The sequence below is a fragment of the Anoplopoma fimbria genome, chromosome 12 (genome assembly GCF_027596085.1).
Source record: "Anoplopoma fimbria isolate UVic2021 breed Golden Eagle Sablefish chromosome 12, Afim_UVic_2022, whole genome shotgun sequence".
Classification (NCBI taxonomy): Eukaryota; Metazoa; Chordata; class Actinopteri; order Perciformes; family Anoplopomatidae; genus Anoplopoma; species Anoplopoma fimbria.
The window spans coordinates 16,836,328-16,861,998 of record NC_072460.1 but is presented as its reverse complement, the minus strand read 5'-3'; the positions used below and the strand labels follow the sequence as shown (position 1 = coordinate 16,861,998).

Sequence of the window (25,671 nt, the reverse complement as noted above, 5' to 3'; positions counted from 1 at the left end):
ACAAAGGCTCAAAATTAGAAAACAGGACAAAACCTTAAGCCTCCCTGAGAGGTCGACTGTTATGTGCTTTGGCAGCGGAAAAGAAGAAACAATAAGGCAGGAACGATGGATACTTGAACTGAAATTCCACTAAATCACAGCCATCTAGCCAACCGCTCTCACCACTATTAGGCATTCTTAATTAACAATGGAGCCGACAAAAACATTGAGTTATTATTTTAAATTGCACCAATCACACTTTCTGCGGCGCAGTTTCTGGAGTTGCAGCACTTACATTCACTCGCAGCAGGTTGTTCCACATCTCAAACTCAACTGCAATAAATCTGAAATACTCATCATCGGCCCTAACTCCCTCACCTGCTCAGCCCTGACCTTCTCTCTCAACATTAATGGCACCATCGTCACCCCCTCCACCCAGGTCCGCAACCTCGGAATCATCCTCGACCCCACCCTCTCTTTCCTACCCCACGCCAACCACATCACCAAAACTGCCTTCTTTCACCTCAGGAACATTGCACGCCTCCGGCCCTCCCTGTCCTCTGCCGCCACCGAAATTCTCATCCATGCCCTCATAACCTCCAGACTGGACTATTGCAACAGCATCCTCTATGGCTCTCCCAACAAAATCCTCAATAAACTCCAATATGTTCAGAACTCTGCCGCTCGACTGCTCACCTCCACCCGCCGCTATGAACACATCACCCCGGTCCTACGCAACCTCCACTGGCTCCCGGTCAAATACAGGATAGACTTTAAAATATTACTCACCACCTACAAAGCCCTAAACAACCTGGCCCCTCCCTACCTTTCAGACCTCCTCCCCCTCCACGCCCCAACCCGTTGCCTCAGGTACGCCGGCGCAAACACTCTGAAGACCATCAGGACCAAGCGCCGGACCTGGGGTGACAGGGCCTTCTCAGTTGCTGCACCCTCCCTCTGGAACACCCTCCCCATCCACATCCGTCAGGCTCCCACACTATCATCATTCAAACAAGCCCTCAAAACCCACCTCTTCAAACTCGCCTTCACCTGCTAACCCCTGCTCCCTTTCCCTCCCTACCCTCCACTACATGACTCATTCCGCACATCTTCTCCAGTTTTCTTTTTAACTAAAATGTTCCGTTTGTTTGTTTTGTTTGCTCCTTTGTGTTCTTTTTTTGTTTTGTTTGTCTTGCCCTATGTAAAGCGTCTTTGAGTACCTAGAAAAGCGCTATATAAAATTAAAGTATTATTATTATTATTATTATGTGATGGATCAGCCATACATTGAAAGATATGGAGGCAGATGGTAGATAAATATAGGAATGTAAAATCAAAATGACAGAGCAGAGAAGGGAGTATTGGGGAGGCTGTTATTTTTGGAGAAAAACAGATTTCTTAAATCAAAGTGTGGAAGGCCGGGTCCCTCTGACGGCTTCGGAAAGCAAGGCGAGGTTGGGACTCACAGCTCCCATACTTTCCCTTTCATCTCTCGTGTCTTTTCCCCTTAACTGTCTGCATAGCACCTGTAGAGCAGAGCTGCTTCCTGTTTTCAGAGCACTATGTACCGCTACTCTACTGCAACTCCGGGGCTATTAACACTCCCTCTCTGGTATGCTAAACTAAACAAAGCAGCGGAACAACAAAAACAGCTGTATTTACACTTTAGCACTGAAATTCAAGCACAGTATGGAGGTGAAGAGTTCAGTGACCCTGTTCACAGTTTACCATGTATTATCCATAACATTCTAAGATATATTTCCTGAAATCCATAAGCGATGGGATTGGTAGAAATATATAAGGAAATGAACAGACTCACCCGTGAACTGCCAGCTTCAAGTCAGGAACACAGATGTTGTCTTCTCCACAGTCCAACAGAATCTGAGCCTATAAGATGCACATTTGGGGGTGGTTAAATGTTTAATAGCGGCTTCAGACCATGATGATAATGGCTGATGGGTAATGACTTACACACACTTTTACATGTGAAGAGCATTAGGCGCACATGATAAATCAAATGTCTGTTTATGGGAGACAACAGGATGTGTGTAGCAATATGTAACATGTGGTATGACTAATGCATTCCAGCACCCAGCCTTCGCACCATCTCCCAACACACACCTGCGCTGCACTCCCCCTTGGCTACAAGACCTCATCACTGCATCATCAGACAGTAAAAAAAAAAAGTGTTGTGGCTCGGAGGGACAATGTCTGACTCTGTGAGGTCATGACAGGCACAGACGCACTCTCCTGAACCAGCTGTCCCAGCACACACATGCTTTCTGTTTGCGGTGCAAGAGAAGGAAATGATGAGCGGGGGAAGAGTCCAGCCCAAAGAGGCCCTGCCAGAGGAGATACTCCTGTGGAGCTTGAGCACAAAGCTGCCAGCTCCCAGCTTCCACCAGAGTCCCACATCACAGCGCGATGTGGCAAACCGCGATTTCACCACACGCTACGCCACCCAGCGAACCACAGCGGTATAGTATGATCATATGGAGAAGGGAGGAGCCTTCATCTTAGAGAAACTTACTGAGACATTGGATATCTACGTTGACCTGAAAAGCAGAAGTTGGGGTTCAGAGATTACAGTGGAGGGAAACACATGAAAGGAACCGAAACACTGCTGGATAAGTGGATGACCACTGAACGTGTGGCAGGGCAGCGGCAGGGAAAGCCCTGCGGATTACCAAATTGCATCCCACTGCGCCTGTGACAGTGTGATGATGCTCATGACGATGAGGATAATAAATAGAAACAGAGGAGGAGATTAGAGAGAACCAAGCACCCCCTTGTCATTACCCCATCCAGGGGCTCTAATTATGGACACCATGGTAACCACCAAGCTAACTTGGCCACATGTGCACCCTGGGTCTGTATGTCTGTGTAAGGCAGGAAAACGACGTTCGTAGGCCAATCGATGTAGTTAAACAACAACAACAGTGACCTCAACATGTGACAGGATGAGGCCAAGCATCACGCAGTAATGAGTGGAATCCAATAAATCAAATTCCCACTAACTTGATGTTACTATTTCAAGAACAATGAACCTCAAGCAAGAATTTTTTATTCTCAAAATGAATAAACTGCTTTCACATTGCTGAGCTGTTGATAAAAAAAAATCAACTCAGAACAGAAAACCGCCATACATCATAAGCATTCCTTTCCCATTGTGCTGACTTTTGCTGTATACCCGCTGCAACAAGGCATTAACAACCATAATTACCATGATTTGAACAGAAAACAGCAGGAGGCAAATTAGTGTGGTACATAAGATATGTGTAAGTTGTTTTTATCAATCTAAACTGTATTATTAACAATTACATAGCTCACTGTTCATGGGCTGGTTAAAGCCGCCATTGATGTTCAATTTCAGCCCTTTTCTTTCTGGTTTTTGACTTAACATATGCCTGTGAACAAGATCTGAGAATGATTGCAATTAATAGATCCATCATAAAGTCTTAAGTCCTAATGGAAACATGGAATATGTTAAGAGGAGAGAGATTGAGACTATGCCAAACACATCAACCATCTCTCATTCTCACTCCAGCTCAAAGAGAGTAATAACTTGGCAGAGTCAATGAAATGTTACATGGGCTTGCCACATGTATCTCAAAGCATATGTGGAAATCAATAGGGCATCATGTGTCTGATCAAGGCCAAGGCTGCGGTATATAGCCCCCCTTCATTGTTTATAGACTGTTACATTAACACAGTCTAAAGCAGGATTAATGGAATATGTTGGCAGTCTGACACTACTCCCACTCCCCTTTTACACACACAGATCAGGTTTTTCCATTTGAAATGTTTTGGCGAAAAAGGGGCTTTTTCAGGTTTAAGGATGATTTTTAGCTCAGGCTTGTCTCAAGGTTTCAGTGCAGCAATAGACCACATCTGTTTCAGGCCCAACAGCCTTTATAACTAGGAAGGACATCAATGACAGGGTTCAGTCCTGATCCAAAAAGATAGAAACAAACCACGACTGAGAGAGAGAGAGAAATGGAGAAAGAGGTGGAGATAAAACTACACTGATTGCCATTCCCCAAATGCTCCAAACTGATGGCTGTTGCTAAACTCACATATGGTGCATGCTGTGGCACAGCTGAAAGGGTGCCTACGTGTTATACAGCCACCTCTACTCACTGCCAGAGGAAAACTGGCAAAGTGCCGACAGAATTCAACCAGATGGGCAAAAAGCTTGGCTGTGCCCCTCCCTGAAATATCTACCGACCTTCTGTGTCTAGTCACCTATGTACCGTTACGCAGCCAAGCCAGCTGAAAGCAATTGCTGCAGGGAAAGGGAAACACTTGACTGTACATATGCCTCACATTTTCATTTTAAAAACAGCTTTCCAGACACTCTGGATCTCTTCCCAGCGGAGTAGTTTAGAATTTACATTAAAAAGAACAGACTCACTCTTTCATCGGGGCAAGGGGACAGTCAGTGAGTAGCTGGCCGTTGATACAGGTTATGATTACTCAACGTGGCAGATATTCTTATCATCAGCTAAGAGTGAATGAGCCGATGTAAATTTTGACCAACATGTAGATTATTAGGGAACACTGCTCCATCATATATTGATGCTAGAAGGCCAATAGGTCAGTCCAGGGTTAGTTAACTGTGCTGGATAGAAGATTGGAGAAGTGTAGTGCACGTCAAAATACCTTCTGCTCAATTACGTTGGTGGTCTGATAGTTAAGGATGGGCCGCAGGCCGTGGGAGTCAGCGGCAGCTTTTGGATCCAAGCTGAAGTTCAAGGCCACATAAATAGAGGAGAGTTTATCCCTGAAGTCTTTCTCCTCCTGCAATCAAAGAAACATAACAGAGATTCTATCAGATGCAGTTGGTACAAAAATTGAAAATTTGTTGTAGTGATGTCCTCCCTGATACCGAAGAGAATGAGTGCCATAAAACTTCCTTTTATTTTCTAGTTTGACAGGTTTTCCAGTGCAAAATATTGCTGGCAATTTGCCAGTTCTGTCTGAAGTTAAACTTTTTGCTAGTAGCACCTTGCTGATCGCTACTGTCCATGTGCAACTCTCAACAGCTGATTATGGAAGCAGATGACGAGTTAGAAATTTCGCTACTTTCTCGTTTATGTTGAGAGTTGCACATGGGCAGTTGCGATGGGGTAGGATGTATGGATCGGGTAGTGAATGACACGTGTTGTTGTTCCTGTGTAGCGTAAATGAGCTGATAAATGAGCTGGCTAATGATATGATAACGTGATATCAGATCAGTGCAGATCAGTGCAAAGACTTGCATACTAGCTGGTACCTGATCCATCATCATCACCATGTAAGGTGTTCTGATACTGGTAATGGAATCTGCTGGTCAAGAATATCCCAGAAATATCCACAGCTACTGCTCAATTTTTTTTAATAAAAACATACCTGGACACAGGAGTCACAGTACAAATAATCACAGTCATAGATGTCTTCTAGTAGTGTGAAAAAGAGCATACTCTTAGGTAGATCTTGGTGCTGTGGCATACACGCTCGCCATGGCTCAACCTCACACTCCTCTGGTGCAAGGGCTGCTGGGAATCCAAGAACAGAGCCCTCCTCACTGCACCCTTCTGCTTCTGCTTATTACTATCCAGCTGCACCTCCATCTGGAAATCTGGAACACGCACAAAAATGAGCATTCATGGCATGGCAAATACTCTTGAGTCACATAATGACAAGTTTTAAAACAGAGCTCCACTAATACTCTGAAGGACACACAATGTAATTTACACTTAATGGAACTGACAACACTTAGGGAATGAGCAATTAGAGATAATAATAGGAGCGAGTACAGAAGAGGTTTGATCAATAAAGATGGATCACAGAGGATATTTTGCAGACTGCGCTCCTTTTTTATTGTTATGGATTTAAAACATTACCACTGGTGGCTTTTTGACAGTTTCCTTACTTCTCATAAGGGCAGATGTGAAAAATTGTCTCACCTAGGATGTCTGGTAGGCGTTTCCCATCAGCAGATATGCAGAAACTCAGGTTAACACTGTTTTGGACAGAGAGGACAAAAACATGTTGAGGGATGCATATCACTTTATGGCAGAGATTCAGTATAAATACACTGTTCACACAAGACCCCTTGCTTGTCCTCACTTGTTCTCTCACTTTTTCTCATGGCTCACTTTCTCGTGTCAGCTCCTTACATGGTTCACATAACAAGGCACGAGACGTAACGGGAATACAATGCAAAATATGAAAAAAATGCCAAATGTTTGGAGACATACTGGCATCTGACTGCTTTCGCCAGCCAAGCTGATAGATGGTCTGTCTCTTTTTCCACACACACACACACACACACACATACACAACCACACACAAGGAATAGCAGAGTTAAGAAGGGTGAAATTGGGCGACTCAGGTTTCAGTGCTGACCAGTCAATGGCAGTCTATATAAGCCTCTAGTTCTCTCCCATGACATCAGCCACACAACACTCTGCTGCTGTCCAAAAGTCTGCAACCCCGAAACCCCCAATCCTTTAACAAGTAAACCCACACAAGAGGCGCAGAGCAAATTCTGGAAGAAGTGAGAAAGGAAAAAGGGAGAGCATTGAAAGAAAAAAAACACAGGAAAGGGGAGAGGGGTGAAAAATGAGACATGAAGACACAGAGTGTACTATGACTTCTTCCAAGGAGTAGTAAGAACTTCATGTATAAGCTCCTGTGTTTGCCTGTTTCTGCATGACTGTGTGCGCACGCTCACAGGAGTCTACGTGTCCTGATGTTTCCCAGCTGTGTTCCACCACCAAACAATATCTCATTCAAAAGCAACAGCAAAAGCCTTCCAGCCCCTCCCCATCCCATTATCCCTTGTGCTCTCCTTTCACCCCCACCAAAAACTCCTCATCACCAGGCAACGTAGTGTAATCAAGACACATGTGTATACAAGAGTTTCCTTTATGGATCAGGATCTGGAAAAGGGGGGTAAAGCAGACATGTGAGCGCGGTGTCAACCATGTCGAGCAGCGAGCAACAGTCGTCTGTTTCCTCTCCCCCTTTTCTGGAGCGGTGCACATTTGGTTGAGGCCAAAAAAAGTTAACAATGCTGCTATTCAGCAAGTTATTTCTCTGCTCCTCAACAGAAACCGTGTGATATGAAGATATTCTGAAAATAGGTTAGATAAGAGCAGTTAAGGGTACAAATAAATACCGTGACTGCTGATGGAAAGCATATTCCTTATCAGAACTTCCTGATTAGGATTGGAGTATTTATGCATGTAGGGGAAATGAGGAAGCACTCATCTTTTTGCAGTTGGGTCAAATTAATACCAACAGAGCATAACTGAGGCAGAGTCACAGGAAGCTGAGTGTTGGTACTGGAAAAGCTGCTGAACACTCACCAGGAAACAGGAACACTGGTGTTTCCATTGATGACCATGCAGTTCTTCTCTTCAGGGTTGATCATGGTGGGGTTAATTGTCAGAGAGGCAATGGTGTCAACAATTGGACGGGATCTGTGGGTAACAAAATAAAGTAGAATGAAGACCGGGACTCCGTGAAGAAGATCTACTCCCTACGCAGATATGAAGGGCTCATTCTAAGCCAACAAAAACACAACGATTTTTAGTTTCAGGCCATTAGACGCTAATAAAAACATACGATAAAGAAATATGATATTCCACTTCTGCTAAGAGATTTCCCGAAATGATACACACTGGCATTTAAAAGGAACAGGTTTACATTAAGGGAAATATGCTTATTGAGAGTGAAATGAGAAGATCAATACCACTCATATCTGTCCGCTAAGGAGACAGTTAGCTTAGTTAGCACTAAGATCAGAAACTAGTGCAAAACATCGAGCTCGCCCTGTCCAAAGTTAAAAAAATTGACAAACAAGTACCTCTTAAACCTGCGCTTTGACTCAGATTAAACATTTATAGATTAAACAAACAAGATAGATGTGTAAGCAAAGGGAGCTTTGGATGTACTGGTAGATGGATTTTTTTTTGCATTTGGACAGAGCCAGGCAAGCAGTTTCCCTCTCTTTCCGGTCATTATGCTAGGCTTGGATAAGAGTATATTCAGTATAGACATGTGTATTGAATTGCTACGCAAGATAGTAAATAAGCAAATAAACACACAGACTTCATGATAACATACAGTATGTGACTCAATACGACATACCTATAGAGAACTGCCTTATCAACACCAAAGGCACCAACAATGAGATCTGAGGAAATAAAGGATCAGAATTAAAAAACATACTAAAACTATAAAAAGCTAACGGTGGCCATTGCATTCTTACAACCTCACTCACCTGGATATCCATTCATGTCAAGGTCCTTAGCTCCTCTGAGGGCAAATCCAAAGCTGGCAGGAATCGCACCAGCAGCCCACTGGCCAGTCAGCACCTGAGATGGCTTTTCCCTGAGTCCTTCTGAGTATCCATTATAGATGTAGACCAGTCCCTGACGATCCTCCCCTCCAAACGGACAGCTGATAGCCACATCTGCCAAAGGTGAAAAGTGAGGAAAAATATTAGTCTGTAGCCACAGTTGTCCTTTTTTGGAAGTTAACAGAGAAAGCAGTTAATATCACACGGCTGAACATTCCTTTAATTAACAAGACTGAAAGTGTACAGCCAGCGGCTCTGTGGGGCTTTACTTAGGCCTACATGCAATGTTTGGTAATTAGCAGTAAACACAAAGTACAGCTGAGGCTAATCATGTCATTATATTTGCTGGTATTTGGTCGTAAACTGAAGTTTTAGCAAATTCAGGATGAATTCAAATTGGCTCTTCTCATAAGTAAAGGCCTATTGTAGAAAGAGGCCTATTATGAAGCGGGTTTATTATTGTTAAAACTTTAAAACAGCTGGTACTACTTAAAACTCCTTTGCATACAATTTAAGATGTTAAAACAAAAAAAATCATTATACTAACTCATTTTACTTCTAATATTCAATCTATCCCCGTGCTACAGTCCCCATTCTTACCATTGAAACCATCCTGGTTCAAATCTCCCAAAGGTGCAATGGTGCTGCCAAATCTCGCATACACCTGGGTGCCTGTCAGGTGAGGTGGGCGGAGCTCCAGGTTCAGGGGGCTCTGCTGTAGGTAAACATAGACCCGTCCCACCTCTTCCAGACGGCCATCAGAGCCCCGAACCATGAACATGGGAGCTCCCACCAGCAGGTCAGCCATCCTGCAGACAAGAAAGGAAAAATCACAAACTAATTCAAGCTCAGACACATTGACGCCTGTAATGGGTTGTTGGTGGCATCCAATCTACTACTGAGGACAGCAGGGAGGATGAGAAAAACAGATCGGGAAGAGGTGACTACTCACCCATCACTGTTGATGTCAGTTGTTGCCACTGCATACCCAAAATATGATCCCATCTGTAAAAAAAAAAAAAAGGGTTCCTATGACTGAAAATCTCATCATCAAAAGGACAATAACATAATTATATTTGGTTTGTTCTTAGATAATGCAAAACAGTCATACTACACTCTGCATTACTAGAAAAAAAGGGAGGCTTAAAGGAAACATAAAGGCCTGATGGGTTTAACAGGCGACGCCTAGTTTGGTGCCGTTTCTGTTCCAGATCAGTTTAATTTTCTGCATTTTCTGTCATGAACCTTAAGTCGGTAAAGCAAATTGTAAGAGCAGTCTGAATTACTAGAGTGTAAGCAAATTCACTTGTGATTTTATTTATTCAGCTGAGTCAATCATCACTGTTTAAATGAGCTCGGTTCCTTTATATTCCCAAAACCATTTGCACAAACTGCCACTGCACTTTCCCCTCAAGAGACCAAAATCTAGTTAAGAGAAGGTTGTAAAGGAACTTATTTTTGCTTACACTGTCCCAACAAATTAAGAGCTCTCATGAAGAACCAGGCAATGAAAACACAGAAGAAGTGGAGCATGAAGGAGCGTTTGCTCTGCTGAGGCTGGAGCTCTTTGACTCACCTGCTCACCAGTGTAGTTAATCATGGTCTTCAGATCTGTTCCGTTCAGAATAGACACCTGCAACACAGCAGCCACATATGGTAAAGGTCTTTTTATACGGTCCAATATAAGCACCGTCTCTGGTATGGAATTCACTGCAAAAATAATTCCCACTGTGACATCATTACTAAGGTTTTTTTTTGTTTTTTTTTCCCTGTATCGGTCCAAAGTCTAAAGCCCAGGCCTTTCATCCTAAAATCCAAGCCAAAATAATGGCGATGATTAAGCTTTCTTACCGAACCATAAAGCATGAGTCCCTTTGGAACGCCGGCCACGAAATCTGAGGTGCACAGAGACATGAAGCAAAGATTTAAGGGGGAAAATATACAGGTCAAACCCAGCAGGAGGGCAAAGAATTCCAGTATTGACGACGTTTTCTGCTCAATAGTCATGTAAAAGTCATGTAAAATATTGTAGCTTATGTTCCCTCCAGCTTTAATATTTGCATTGCCATGTGACTGTCATTATTACCATTACTGTGTTTTACCTCCTCCACGCCTCACCTACCATTGGCCATGTGTATGCATACCCTATTATATGGACTTACCTTCCACTTGATCACCACTGAATTCCCCAACAGCAATAGAGTAGCCTGTAGAGAAGAGGACAGACGTCAACCTCAGCTTGCATGGCGAACAAATGAAGGTATGTGTAAATGTGCCTTTATCATAAAAGCATCATAGCTTCCCTTACCTTGGTAACTGTCATCATGTTCAGCCTTCACCTGTTTGGTTTGGATCTGTCCCTCCACAGACTGCATGAAGAAGCCTGGATAGTATGATTTGATGATGTCCTCCTTAGCCGCAGTGATCACCTGACCTGAAGTAAGACCAAAGTGAAATGAAAATAAACTTGGAGGAACATTTCGAGGCTTGTTTTTTCCAGATTTTCACGTGGCTGATTGGTACGCCCTACATACCTTGCCAGAAGTAGCTACCTGGCCCTCCCAATACCACTCTGCCATCCTGAAAGATAAAACTCAGAATTACTATAATGGAAAAGGGAATGATTACCCCAGAAACCTCTGGTGGTTCACCAACAGATCCTTAGTTATTACCGTTGTGAAGTCAGCGCTGAATCCTCCCTGACAGTAGCCTTGTCCGACCGCATCACTGATCTCTGAAACACGCAGGAATGCAGCAGTGCATCTTGAATTATTTGACATAATAACTATAATATTCCAGAACCTCTAGTTTCAAGGCATTACTGCAACAACAAAAAATTTCCCCTTAAATTACTCCTACATAGAGAGGTGACAGTTACCTGAGCGGCAGGGAGCGTACTCCACGAATTTGGTGAAATTATGGACCGAGAGGTAGCAAGTTCCTGTAGCGTCTGAGTGGGGGACATCCTTTTCAGTCCTCCAGGAGTAGAGCGGGGCACAAGCCTGGGTTAGAGAGGAGGTGGAGAGAGATGGGGATTGCAGGGGGAGGAAAAGGGGAGGGGGGAGATGTGGTGATGAATGGGGTGAGCTTTTAGGTGGGAGATGTTTTTCCAGTTGCAACATCACACTGGTGAACTTAGGAGGAGACCCAGGCTGAGGTCAGCGGTACATCTGGAGCAGGGTAACCACCGTAACTCAACCCAGGTCACAACCCATACCATCAGACTAAACAAGAGGCGGCTCAACTTTGATGTTGGGAGGCACAAAACATTACTTTATGGTGTGTCGAAAATGGAGGTGAAAACTGGACCCCAGTGACAACAACTTAATGTGTGAGACAAATTTCTGTGAGACATCAGTCAAAGTAGACCGTTTCTCACAGCCATGTGGCCAGTCCAGGGTTCCCCTGAAAGACATATTCATAACAGCAGAGAGCACAAGTGATGTGGTGCAGCCCAACCCCCAAAATCATCTTTGAGAGGGTCTCCTTACCAGAATTGTGTCACCGTGAGAACGCACAGTTGCGCCGAACCATTGGTGGGACTTGAAATCAACCTGATGTTTTGTGTTGTTGAGCAAGGCGGTGCGATCCCCTGGGAAAAACATACGAAAATGACAATGAGTAATAGCACTATGAAAAAACATGCATTCCTTCATGAGGGTCTTGAGTTTCTTAATTCTTCCTTCCTTTCCCAGGCCCTGGGAACATCTGGACGATTGGCAGAAAGAAAGCTTAGCACCAGTTGTTACACTATTTTTTATGCAAAGACAATTAGGGTTAGATTTAAAAAGTATGATTGTTCAGAAGATAGTGGTTCTCTTAGCCTGGCCGGGTCTGGACTGGACTAGCTTAACTCTGCTGACCCCTCCCTCTGTTTGACCACCTGGCCACTAACACTGATCTCCCACTTCAACGCTTTGACAGCAGCAGGTGACATGCATGACAGATGGTCTGGGGAGTCGGATTTAAAGACACAACTTTATTGGCAGACAGATGTTGCGTCTTTGCTGCAATGGAGAATGAAATGCAAACAAATTGATTAGGCAAGGAAGTCACATCACTTCCATATCAACTCACACAATGAGGGCTTCAGAGTATGAGCTGACATCTTTAAGGAAAATTCAAATGGTCAAAAGCAACCGAACCACTCCTACTTAACCCTTTGCAGTACTCAGAATATTTGCCCCTGAAGACTTTGTCAAACCACAGGCATATTGAAAAAGAGCAGAACTGGGTCTGAGGCTAGATACTGCAAGAGATCATGACCTATGTTGATGTGAAGAAAGCAGGCTGTCGGCCCCCGGTCTTTCCTCCCAGCCAACTCGGCAGCCTGGAGCTGCTCCATGTCTTTGTGGAAACAGCGAAGGGGCTGGGGTCCAAGGATAACATACACACTCTGGCCCGGCTTCCTCATAGCAACTCAGTCATCTCTGTTTGGGCACACACTTCTCTCCCTCTTTCTCTGTTTTCATTTTCAATATTATCTCCATCTTCCTATTCATTTTTCTTACACTATCTTGCCCTAGTCTCCATGTCTATACGCCCTTTTTCTCTCCTTTACTTTCAGGGAGTGCTGCTCCCCCTCATCAAAGACAGTAAGAAGAGAGATTATAGATATTTAATAACCCAACTGTATTTCTGCCTAATCTCCAACACCGGAGTTTCCTGCAAACGTTATCCATCATGAGCCTACAGCAGCAAGTCCAGCCCCAAGAGAAGTCTATGTGTGAAAAGAAGTGCTATAGCCATACATTTAATAACATGACCAGCACTTCAAATGGCTCCATATAAGATTGTTGCTTTAACTAATCTGCCTTAGCTCCATGGTGCTTTTTTTTAAAGAATACACTTCCTTAATATTTTCTTAACTGAGGGTTCTTTGTTTGGACAAGGCCAATGCAAAGTCAGCAGGGAACGGTAAGAGCTGCACAGTGGTTGCCTCCCAAATCGAATCAATCAAAAAGATATCAACTACACACAAAAGCACGTTGAAAGATTGTACACATGTTTAGTATGTAGTGCATAGTAGGCAGTGAGTGACTCGGTTGGCTTGAGTCATGTTACCAAGTCAGCCGGTAGTAGCAGCAGAAAATCCCCTAGTAATTCATAACTGTGATCGTTTATCTATCCATGTAAAAGAGAGAGAAGCACATATTGCCTTAAGAGGCTAAAGTTCTCACATGACAGCATTAGGTACAGCATTAGTTCTGTGTCACCATAATGGGTGATGAAAAGTTCTGTTTGTTGTCCACAAGAGTCGGAGGAGATTCCGAGTGGAGATAGAGGGAAACCCAGAGACGGGCCCCAACAACATGCCATCTGACTAGAGTCCCCCTGGGAGACCGGTTAGAGCGGTCCGCTGATGTGACATGGTGCCGGGCCCAGTCTCTCCAGGGACCAGCAGAAGAGTGTGGGGGTCTGGAGTGCGTCCGTGGACTCACTCTCGCCTTTGAACCGTGAGAGACGACAGCCATTAGTGGAGTTAGTGCCTCTGTGTGAGTGTGTGTGTATTATTGTCTGAGTCAGTGGGGTGGAAGACAAATGGCCAAATTCACTCATCACATCAGCTGCCCCTGTGGGAGTACCGACAGCAGGAGAACAGAGGGGGACAGAGCGGAGGAACGAGGCTCTGGTTTCTCCCTCTTTCCGCCTTCCCCTCTGGCTTTCTTACCCTCCCTCCCTTCCTCCCTTCCTCCCACCCTGTATGTGCCCTTCTCACACCCTCCCTACTGCCCTTGCTCCCCTTTCCTGCTCCCGCTCCATAGACAGGCTCTTATCTCAATGGAGGAGGAAGTGGATGGGAGGGGGGACTGGCCACTTTGACCCAATTAGTTAGGCTAATTAAGAGGGTCTATGGCCTGTGGGTCAGAGCTCAAACTCACCAAGAGACAGTGAGACCTATGATACCAAATACTCTAATGGAGAATAGCACTCCTTTACACTAGCATTCATAGTGGAGAAAGGCGAGATGAAACAAAAAATGGTTTGTTCAGCTCTTTCAGATCACATCCTCGGTAATATTGTGAACCTATTGGACAGTATACACAAAAAATATATATTTTTCCAACAAAATAATTTTTTTCCTGTAAAAAAAAGGAAATGTAAATCAATAATATCATGACATCCATCAATTAATCTGAAACTTTTAGTGACAAGCTGTGTGTGGAGACACAGTCCTCTGTAGCTTTGTATTACGCTACATTCTAAGCCCACCCAGGCAAATCATTTGATTTTGATATCTCTTGTTACTATATACAATTAAAATATTATGTACTACAGAAGCTTTAGACACTTTAACTTCCATTTCACTTCATAAAAAAGATTTCGGACTGTCTTTCCGGACTGTCTTTTCAGAATTGGCAGAGAAAACCGTCACAGCTACAGTCAATGAATTGCAGCAGTAAATGTCATTTATGTAACAGCTGTTCGGCTTAGCCACATTAGCATGCAGATGTCCATATATTGAGTGTTCCTCCACTGTATGGTGGTTCTGCTGTGATCCAGATGTCAGAACCAGCTCTGGCACTCTGATTGGCTCCCTCAAAAGCCCTTGGAAAATATGAAGGACACTCTCTGACAGCTCAGGGGACTAACCTTCACTGTGAGGCCTGGCTGCTTGTACATGACATCACTCACCGTGGCCTCCAGCCAGCGCCACATTTTATATTGCAAGAAAAACAGTGCAAAAATAGTGGAGCAAAGGGTACCCAGCAGTGGTGTGTCCAATAAAAGCATATTGTTCAACCAGGCTTGTGAAACACTCAGTGGAATATTTCTCACTATTGTGCATTATGGACGGTGAATTTAAATTGGCCAACAATGATAAGTTTTGATATCTCAGGAAAGAAGCCAAAAGCACCGTGGTAACTGTGTGTGTGTGTGTGTGTGTGTGTGTGTGTGTGTGTGTGTGTGTGTGTGTGTGTGTGTGTGTGTGTGTGTGTGTGTGTGTGTGTGTGTGTGTGTGTGTGTGTGGGTGGGTGTTTTAGGGTATGTTTCAATCTAAAAGTTAGCAGTCATTTTGCTTTGATTGTCTCTTTCCTCACAGCCATTGCTCCATTGTGCAAAACAGGCTGATGGGTACTCTGACAACATACTAAAACATGAATCAATTCATTGAACAACCTACTGGCTGTCCTTGTGTTCTCTTAAACCACTTTACCTAATTCTGACTAATCTGGAGCCTTTTTGTGAGGACAGGCAGTGTCCGCTTCACCGGTCATACAAACAGGACATTTCTTTGTGAGATCTATTTGTTTATTGGTTGCTTATCTCGCTTATAGCTCCTGAGGCAAGGCAACACAAACACAACCTGGATGAAGGAAAGATTATCCTTCAAAAACCTCTTCAACACCCCATTATCCTTTTCATCCCCAAAGAGGGGACAGGAACAGGAAAAAAGGTTCACCCTGCGTCCAGGAACCAAAGTAGCCGACAACAGCTCAGTGGAGTGGAACGCTGACGCCTGATCCTGACCTGTTTGCTGACAACAGGAACAGAGAGGAAATGCTCTGATGGCTTCAAAAGTGTACAGAGAAGCAGCAGACCTCAGCTGTTTTAAGATAATTTAAACACCATATCCAGTTTCTCAAACTCTCAAACTATAAACCATTAAAAATCATAAAATTAGAGCATTTGGTTTAGCTGCTAATTTGATAGTACAGCTGTCAGACCTTCCCAACAGTTATATCCTAATGCTTACCTTCAGTATCAAACTCAATGGTGTGACAATCTGCTTGGCTGAGGCTCCATGGGCAGTAGAAGACGGATCCTCCCTCTGTAACATTAACCTGATTGGTGTTGGCCTTTGGAGCTCCTATCACCACACTCACACTGCAAAAAAGAGACAAAGAGAGAAACAACTTGCTGTTAATCTAATGTTACATTGATACGGTTTGTAGCTCTTAGCCTGGCCTCAATTAAAAGTTGCATTCCAGACCTCCCGCCAGCTAAACCTGATGCTTGAACGCATTTAACCGCTTAGCAAGCTGTATTCTGACTCACAAGCAAAACATTTTAACAGGTTGCAGAACTGTTTTACATGATCCCGATACAACCAGGGGGAACCGCTGCTATGTCATGTGTACATGCGATGCTCATGGACACATTCACTCCACATGTGCAGTCAGGAGAAACACTCACACAGTCACGCAAGCGTCCCTGTGGGGCAGGTTCAATAGGAAAACACAAAAGCAGACAGGCTAAGTGGAGTCACGCTCTTGTTTCTTCAGCTGTGCCACTAGACTTGTCCTGGGAGCTACACTGTACAACTACTAGAAGGCCGGTCGACCACTTCAACTGAAAAAAAATCCTTGAGGTTACAGGTGAGTCTTTAAAGATGAAAGAGAAAAAGTAAAGTGAGGGATGGTTCGCTAATGGGTAAAACAGACATTTGGACATGGTCAAGTTGGACAACATATCCCCCAGTAGATAATGTGTCTTAAGTGGATGACTTAGCCATTACCTCACTCTGTACCCACTTGAGCCGACAAGCATCACAGACACACACACAGCCGCTGGCATTGATGTGGGTAAAGGAGGCAAGGGACCACTGAGACCAGATGGTGTCTAGGGGGTTCCAAAACAGGAAGAGCACACCCTTTCCTGTGCCAGATCTTCCAACAGTGCATGAAAGTTTACATTTTGGTTAAACTTAGCTTTTTGCCCTGAAGGGTAACTTCTCAGCATGGTTCACGGGAAGACTGGCGAGCCAGCATGAGTCAAAACAGCAGTTAAACCGTGCAATATTCCAAGGCCTTGTAATCCCACTGAACCTTCCTATTACCTCAGATGACAAAATGCAAGAAAGTTATGGGATGGTTTATGGAAAAAAATCTAGCATAAGGGAGCCAGAGTGCGTTGGTGGTCAGGACAAAGCTTTCAAATCATTTCATCATCTGTGGTTTTGAAAACACTCTACTGTGTGGAGAACAAAGGGATGGTCACAGAGCAGAAATCATCGGTTTTAATATCACATTGATACTGTGGGCTTATTACCTCAGAAGAGAAGTGATTCGCAATGCCAATTCCAAATGTGTAAAGAAACTCCTGGTTTGCGTTGGAAGTCAAAAATAGAAACAAACCAGTCCGACTCGGAGAGCAAGAAGCATTTTCTGACCACATAAACAGACGCAGGAATATCCAAGTAGAGCTTCAGAGCTCCACCTGTGAAATAAACTAAACCACAGAGGGGCTTCCTGGTTAGAGACTCTCACATTGAGACAACTGAGAATCTCCCTCTTTCAAACAGATATGCAAGCAGTCAGTAAATACTTAACAAAAGCAGACCACACTCTGAAAAAACAAACTCCACTGTAAAAAGGATTACCTATGCTGAACAACACGGCCGTAAAAGTTTGGGAGCAGGCATAAGAACAGAAATCAACCGATGTTTCTACGGCAAAATCCTTTTTCAAATAATCTGAATCCAAGCACATGTATGCAATAAGCAACACAACTGGAGGAACATGTATACACTGACGATGCCAAGGAAACTGGAAGCCACAGCATCTTTTTTTGTTGAATCAGATCTGAACACAGTTGAGCCGTAGTTGCCGGTGGCAGCTTTTCAAAGGGGAAAAAATACAGGAAACAACATAACAAGCAGATCATGCTTTAATCAGCAAGTTGGCGGTTGAAGCGAGTTTTCATTACCTTACACAGATACACGCAGATGTGCGGACACACAAGCACAGATTGATAACAATCTAAAAGCACAGTTAATGAGGAGGAATTAGCATTTAATGGGTCTTTATCTGGTGAGGATCAGTCTAGAGCTAAACTAGCGTTTCTCCGCCCTACACCTTATCTTCTAGCTGTGTGCTCAAAAGGTAGAGCTTAGTATCATTAGCATTTAATGAAGCTGTAACTGCAGTCGGCTGAGTGCTGCATTACAAATTCCTTTGTGAAAGGAGGTGGAGTGCATGACCGACTCTTGGGATGGGTATGCAAATATATGTAATGGTAGGGGGGCAAGCATCGTCAGCTGTTCAGCTGAAGGACAGACCCATCGGTTTGGGTCTGAGCTACAGTGAGTCTAGGCCAAGGTGTTCTCTCTGTTCTTTTGTAACTCAAGGCATACTTCGGAGGGCACCCATCCCAAATAAATGGGGGAAAAAAATAAACTGGGCTTTGAATTTGTCTTATTTCCACTGTCAGCTGTAATGACCAAAATAAATATTCTGTTTACATAAACCCATCACTGCCGGCCTTTATAAATCCATATTTAATGTATTCAGGGTCATATTTCCTCAACACATGCTTTGGAGTTTTTGTTGGCGCCCACATGAGTTTTTCATTTTAAAACCGATACATTTCTCTGCATCCTAGAGAATTTGGCTGGCTAACAGTAAAAAAGCATTTCTTGTCATGAATGTTGTGGTGATATTCAAACATAACTTCAATGAAATGATGCATTTTAGTTAGATGTTTTTTATTTACATGAATTTCTGTCGCACATTTAGATATAGAAAGAACTTGTTTTGAGAATAACCCCAAAACATTTTCTTAATTAAATATAACCATTTGGCAGTAGCTACATGTACCACTAGGTGGCGCACTAAGGGCTACCGGGGGCCTCACCCCAGTGGTCGAGAATAGCTAGGAGACAGAGTCTGTTCCTTTCTCATTGAAAGCTGCACCATCACAGGTTTGATGGGGATCACAGCAGGCAAAGCTCAGGATGCATCTGAAAAGCCATGACCAATCTGTAGTTCACTGAAATGTTTTGTCTACTGCAGAATTAAACCACTCTTCACTTGCTCATTTGTAAAGTTTCATGTTGCTGTGGACAAATGTCAAACCTATTTCACCAGAGTGCGAGTTGAGTAATGTTTAGCATAGTCGACCCCACCAGCTGCCGTACAGCAGCCACTTATGAAGCATTTATTAAACTGTAAGCGATTTGGGTTGCAAGTAAGGAATGCGTAAACAACATTCACTGTGACTGAGAACTGGGTTTGTCTCATTTGGAGCTCAAGCAATCAGAGGACATTCTACAAAAAATAGCCCTCCCCACACCACAATTGCAAGACTGTAACCACCGTTTTATGAGGGGTTGGGAGATTAGGGGTGATGCAGAGTGCTGGAACTTGCTGATGTGACACTATCATGCATGGCCATGGCTAATACGGTTTATGATGAGGTTACAGAAGGAGGTTGTCAGAGGGCAAATTCCTCTGTTACCCCCCCGCCCCTTTAGTCTCATTCCACATTTAATTGTCTTCCACCCAGCTGCAAAAGCTGATGTCACTTGAACACTATTATAAACGCTTTAAGCTAGAAAGAGGGGGGAGGAAAAATTGCATATGTTAAGCCTGCCAGTGCCGGCTGCAGTCATAAACACAGCTCAACGAACATTGTGGCACAGACAAAGGAGTTTGGCCTTCAAACCTCAGCAACACGAAAGTAAAAACCTGTACAGTAACCCCAGGAGTTTACACAGAGCTATCAACAAGTGCTTAAACACTGGAGTGGCTCCATATCAGCAGAGAAACTCAGATGTAGCGACCTGAGCCAGAGGCAGCTCTTGACCTTAACTGCTCTCACTCCCTAAGTGGAGAAATGGAGGCAAATAACAAAAATCTCTATGGAACCACTTCCCCAACATCATTTATTGAAACCTGGATCAATGGGAGTAGACAGTTAGTTGACACACTGGACAAATTAATGACTAATTCAATGATGTCATCCTGCAGCAATATTGACTTATCAAAGCACACGTGGGCACTCAGAGTGAGATCATCATAATGACAGAAATGAGAAGGACAAGTAGCGTGTGATGACTTATTCTAGACGACATGGAGCCACAAGAATATCCTCATGTCCTCTCAGAACCAAGGCCAGACAGAAGCTGTTTGAGTCCTTAGGTCTGCCATATGGACAAGCGTCTACTGTCACACACACACACATGTTCTCAGTGCTGCTGTCCAAGAGCCTGAAGATGATGAGAGTAGCAGTACCTGCTGGGATGGCGTGTGCTGACTACAGAGAGTCTACTGTGCTGTGCTGAAGCCACATTTCTTGTCATAACCGTCAGATGGTACAGGAAGAACCAGATAAAGGATATGCATGTTGCCTATAGGCCTGGGGATTTTATTTTATGACAACCTACAGACATTTCCACATTCCAGGATGATCTTGAAAAGGAGCCATTGAGATCTGAACCTGCATCAAACAAGGTTGATCAGATGAACAATCCAGACCGCTATCACCACAAAACCATTTTCCTGGTATCCTCGAAAGCATAAAAGTGCAGCAGGCCAAGGTAGCCAAATAATGTTGTTTATTGTCTCAAACTAAGGTCTAAACTAATTTTATAGTTTAGACCTTAATGATTTTAAGCCACTCTGCAGCTGGGAAGAAGATACTAGCCTGGTAACTGAATCAGCGAAGTCCACACCAAGCTGATTTAGCAATTGCCATTTGTACTTTCAACTTTTGAGCAGGCAGCAATCATTCTGTGGTTGTTTTATACCATCCATATGGGTGCGTTCACAGTTAATGTGTGAAAACCAGCAGCTGCTCTTTCTTAACCACCAACCATGCAAAAAAAAAAAAAAAAAAAAAGAAGCATTTCACAAGTGGCAAGTGAGAAATTTGAAACATCTTGCCACTCTTGGAAAAACATAAAAATGACTTGTGGTCGAGCCGATGCAATTTCTCATACCAAACTGTTTCCCACCTACACCCTCAAATGCAACCCCTCCCTCCCCTTTGGCAGTCCAGCCGCCCTAAAATCCTCCTGCAGGGAGTTTAACTGCTGGTGGTTCACACCTCTCCACAATGCCCACGTCAGGGGGTCCAGTCCTCTCACCTCAAGATAGAGAGCCTGTTGTATTAAACGTGATGATCGGGGGTGGGGTGGGCTGAAGCAGCTGTTGAAACACTCTGTCTGTGCACCCCCACAACCCCAGCCTCACCCACACATGCATACATACAGAATGCACATCCAGAGACAGTAATGGCCAGAGGTGACCTCACATTTCCATCTCAAAAATGAGAGGCTAATTTGAATTCCAGCCAGTGGAATTTTATATTGTAACACACGGACGATGGCGTCATTTGCTTATTGCCATATAAAAGGGTAGTCTTTATTTAACATAGATGTGAGTCATTTAGTGACCTGGGGTTAAAACAAACCAGGCCCCCTGGCAGTCAGAGATTAAATCTAGCAAAGTATGAGTCAGGGCGACCCTGACCAATGGCTAACTCCACTCCAAAGTAGACATGATGTCCTCTGGGCATTCCCGACTCAACATAGCAGACGTGACAGCAAAGTCCACAGGCCCTTTAAACACATCGTCACCCTCCACACTGACTTCTTTTTCCAGTGAAACACACACAGGCTCGTTATTTAAACCCCCCTTTTACCAACAGACCAGTAAAAGCTAAACCTGAATTTTATGTTTGTGTTTGAGACAGACTGCAGTGTAGCCAAGCTAAGTATGTCCCAACTGACCTTTGCAGACGCTAATGCTCGCAACCTACTGGCCTGATTATCATAGGTGTTTACAAAGTTTGACAACAGAAAATGAACTCAACCTTTCCAGAAGACCAATAAATTAAGAAAGAAATGAGTCATAGTGAAATTACGTAAATGGAAAACAGAAAACAATTTCTGCCGTGAGACAAAGGGCCCTATTGTCTGCATGTAACGATGAGAACCTGGATGAAGAAATGCTTGGCAACACAAATATACAAGCTGTGCTCTTGCAGCTCTAACACTGACTGGTTTCATTTCAAAACAAGACCTCAATGGACAGGCTGACCCTGGCATGTGTTGGTCATGGCCAAACAATTTGTGAGCTAATGCACATCACTGACATGTCACTGAAACATACTACTATCTCCATTAGAGGGTCATCCATCATTGGACATAGTTTTTAAATCGCACTATAATCTCACTCTGAGCAGTTCCAAAAACATGTGGTTATAAATGTATGTTTTCTCAAAGGTCCAACATTCAACAGGCACCAGAAGCTGTCTCCTCCTTCCATACTCTCCTGGGCAGATCTGTTAATATTTACAGCCCTTGACCCTTTGACTCCTTCGGTGTGATCCACTCCCTCATCCCTGCCTGGCACCGGCTGAAGTTAAACAGGAGGCAGTTACTGTTGTTTGATTATTAAGTTATTTGAAGAGAGAGTCAGCCCTCAGCAGTTCCCATGATGATGATGATGAGGAGGGTGTGCGTGGGACTGACATACAAACATGTGAGTTGACCATCTTCACTCATGAAAACAACATACACTTTCGACAGGGGACCATATATTCTCTTGCCCTTCCTGTGTCTATCTGACAAGAGCCGTCACACACAGTTCACAGACGCTAACCTCAGGCGTGCTTCCATGGTGGGCTGTCTGCCAGTGTCCAAACTTAATTTTATTACGCCAGGCCGAAGGGCATGACAGACCCTGCCGCGTATATAAACTTGTTTTCAAGGATGAGCCTCAAACTGAGAGAATATAAGCCTTTGTGTTCGCAGGCCTGTCAGGGGCATTTATGGATGGGAGAAGTATCCTCCTCCCTCGTCTGTGCGTCTGCCATCCGTCTCGTTTTGTTAATGTAACCGCTGTAGTCCAACCAGTTATAAACACAAGTTTTTTTTAAATCGGAGCCGGGCTAACAGCAGCTCATCCTGACAAGAAGAAACTCCCCGTGCAACCCTCAACTGACCTCACCCCGGGATTCCAGCTACTCCCCCGCTTCCCCATGTCTGAAAAGTGTGGGTGATGATGATGTGATGGCAAAAACAAGAGATAACAGAAACCCATTTCATGACACTCCTGAAATCTCCTGATATGGATCCACTTCTAAGGAGCTGTGAATGAAGAGCAGCAGATACAGTACGTGTGGTTGGCAGATAACGCGATGAGTCATGATCTTAATTTTGCCCTTGCTTCCTTTTTTTTGTTTGACATTTGACTCCTGAATACATATCATCCATGGTAAAATTACAGGGCACTTGGTTGTAGGAGGCTACTTTTAAACATTATTCCTGTTCTGCAGGACCATTGTCTCATCTCCTCCTCCATGAGCATGGCATCCCAACTGTAGAAAAGTTCAGATTAAGTCATCATTAAGATGACGTCTACCCTGTTTCACACTTAATGAGTCGAGGAGAGATGATGGGGAGAGCGGCTAGACAGTGGGGGGATGGATGAATAAAAAAAGGTTCTGCTGCAGAATGACATCAGCATAGGAGGAAGTGAGGTGGGGGAGGCTGGAGAGAGAAGAGGGGTTCATGCATTCAAGCTTCACGTCCTAAATCATACCGCTCTCCTGAAGTCGCTGCTTCCCAGGCAGAGAGATGAAGAAGACCAAGAGCAGCAGGCTTTTAAAGAGACAGTGCAGGGGAAGAGAAGGGGGGATGTCCCCATGTCTGAGTGTCTGACCGTCCAGGGAAGTGGGGAGGAGAAACAGGGAAACCAGAGCTGCTGCTGGCGGCCCACTCGGCACAAAGCCCTTCCTCAAATCCCAGCATGCTGGCTGGTTGAACAGCGGGCCGAGACACCGCTGGTGCTGCTCGGCCGACACAGACTCAGCCAGGAAGTCTGATTATGTCTGAGTGAAACCTTGACTGCGGCTGCACAACCTTTTGTAAGTGATTTTTACCATTACAGGGTTGGCTCAACGGCTCATGAAAGTGTACTGAATGTGAAGCAACACAAATGCAGATCTGTCCAGCATGACTAGTTTTCTTCATCCCTGTTGATATGAACACTACATGCTCATAGGACGGTCAGAATGTCCCACACTATTATTTTCTCCTCATACCACTATTAAACCTGACCACTGGAATGTATGCACGAGTCCTCAAAATGACTGGTGCCAAAAAGGGAAGAATGCGAGACAATCACAGCATGATGGGTGTCTCAGGGATCACATCCCCACTGAGCCAGGAATCATCACAATCGGCAGCAGCTTTTCAGACCAATAAGACATGATGGCTGAAGGTTGCCGTTAACAGGCTTTTCCCCCTGGTGTTTAAAGGTGAGGGAAGGTTAAAGGGTCAGAATTAAATGTAATTTTGTGGGGCAATAAGATTAGGAGTTAAGGCGATTCAAAAAAAAGGTTTTGGTTCATTGTATTTATATGATGAATAAATAAATATATATATATATATATATTATATTTATATATATATATATATCTTTATATTTATATATATATATCTTTATATATATATCTTTATATATATACATACATATATATATATTAGCACTTTCTGGGCTTTAATGTAATTTTTTTTTAAATAATGTATTTCCTGAGTACATTAAATTGCAGTACGTTGTGTGCACACCGAGGCGTGCGCGCTGTGCGTAAAGCATGTACCCTTAGAGAAAACACCGTTTACACACAAAACCCAGATAAAGAGTCTATGGATTTAATGCCAGAGCCGCCACAGCAACAATCCAACATACGAATTCCGTGTTTCCTTTTGTAAACTTATTTTGTAACTTTAACAGGAGAGTTGATGAAAATTCACATTTATTGGTAAAACATCTAGTCCCCCTATGGAAAGTTTGCAAGCTGGGCGCAACATATTTGTGTACAACAGGCTTATAGATAGACTTATAAACAACTTTCAGACTGTACTGAAGCCTGTTGATGAGAAGCCCCTTGTTACTTTTTTTTTTATGACAATAAATATCAGTTCTTATGTTTAACAAAACTCACCTGGCAGAATCGGCCAGATAAAAGTCAACAGCATATCCGAAGTAGCTCCCGTTAGGTCCGCTGTAAACAGCTGGGTTCTCCACGTCCAAGTTAAACGCCTCGCAGACAGGCGGAGAAAAAGTGAGTACCAGCCCGCTGATACAAAGGAGCGAGCGGACCAGAAGGGCTACAATCCCCGGCGTCTTCTTTACGCGAAACCGTTCCAAGCCCATATTTGAGAATAAATGAATCATCCCCAAACTGGTTTTAAATGTCAAAATTGTCCCAGTTTTTGTTGGGCTTTCGAGTCCGCAGAGCAAGCCTGAAAACTGTTGTGGATAGCGGCTAAAACTGCATCCCTGTAACTCTAACCGGCCAGTGTGTCATTAATGCGCAGTCAGCTCCTCTCTGCGTCTTCGCTCCTCTCTCTGCGTCTCCTCTCTCCGGGCCCACGCCTCCTCTGCTCACCTACTCACTATACACGGAGGAGCAGGGAGTTCCCACACCCGTGACAAAGTTTGGAAGAGGAGGAGCCTGTGATTCCCTAAAAATCTATCATCGTCCACTAATCTATCATGGTTACCAATGTGGTCAATTTAAATGTTTTTTGAAAGTGTGGTCACTTTTAAGTACAGAGACTTTTTCTAATTGTTGACTTGATTATTAACCAAAAAGGACAATGGATC

The 25,671-nt window shown here is 43.8% G+C and overlaps 1 protein-coding gene across 1 annotated transcript in view; it reads right to left on the bottom strand.

Moving 5' to 3' along the window:
- Window positions 1-25,341, bottom strand: part of itga5 (integrin, alpha 5 (fibronectin receptor, alpha polypeptide)) — a 34,420-nt gene extending 9,079 nt beyond the window's left edge. Inside the window, 19 exon segments of the mRNA XM_054609872.1 lie at window positions 1,799-1,866; window positions 4,642-4,779; window positions 5,442-5,599; window positions 5,928-5,983; window positions 7,335-7,448; window positions 8,119-8,164; window positions 8,252-8,443; window positions 8,930-9,138; window positions 9,282-9,334; window positions 9,906-9,962; window positions 10,181-10,224; window positions 10,492-10,536; window positions 10,638-10,763; window positions 10,864-10,909; window positions 11,002-11,063; window positions 11,208-11,331; window positions 11,821-11,921; window positions 16,029-16,159; window positions 25,007-25,341. Coding sequence (XP_054465847.1) covers window positions 1,799-1,866; window positions 4,642-4,779; window positions 5,442-5,599; window positions 5,928-5,983; window positions 7,335-7,448; window positions 8,119-8,164; window positions 8,252-8,443; window positions 8,930-9,138; window positions 9,282-9,334; window positions 9,906-9,962; window positions 10,181-10,224; window positions 10,492-10,536; window positions 10,638-10,763; window positions 10,864-10,909; window positions 11,002-11,063; window positions 11,208-11,331; window positions 11,821-11,921; window positions 16,029-16,159; window positions 25,007-25,239 — 2,003 coding nt within the window. The 5' untranslated portion in view covers window positions 25,240-25,341.
- Window positions 25,342-25,671: the final 330 nt, after the last annotated feature.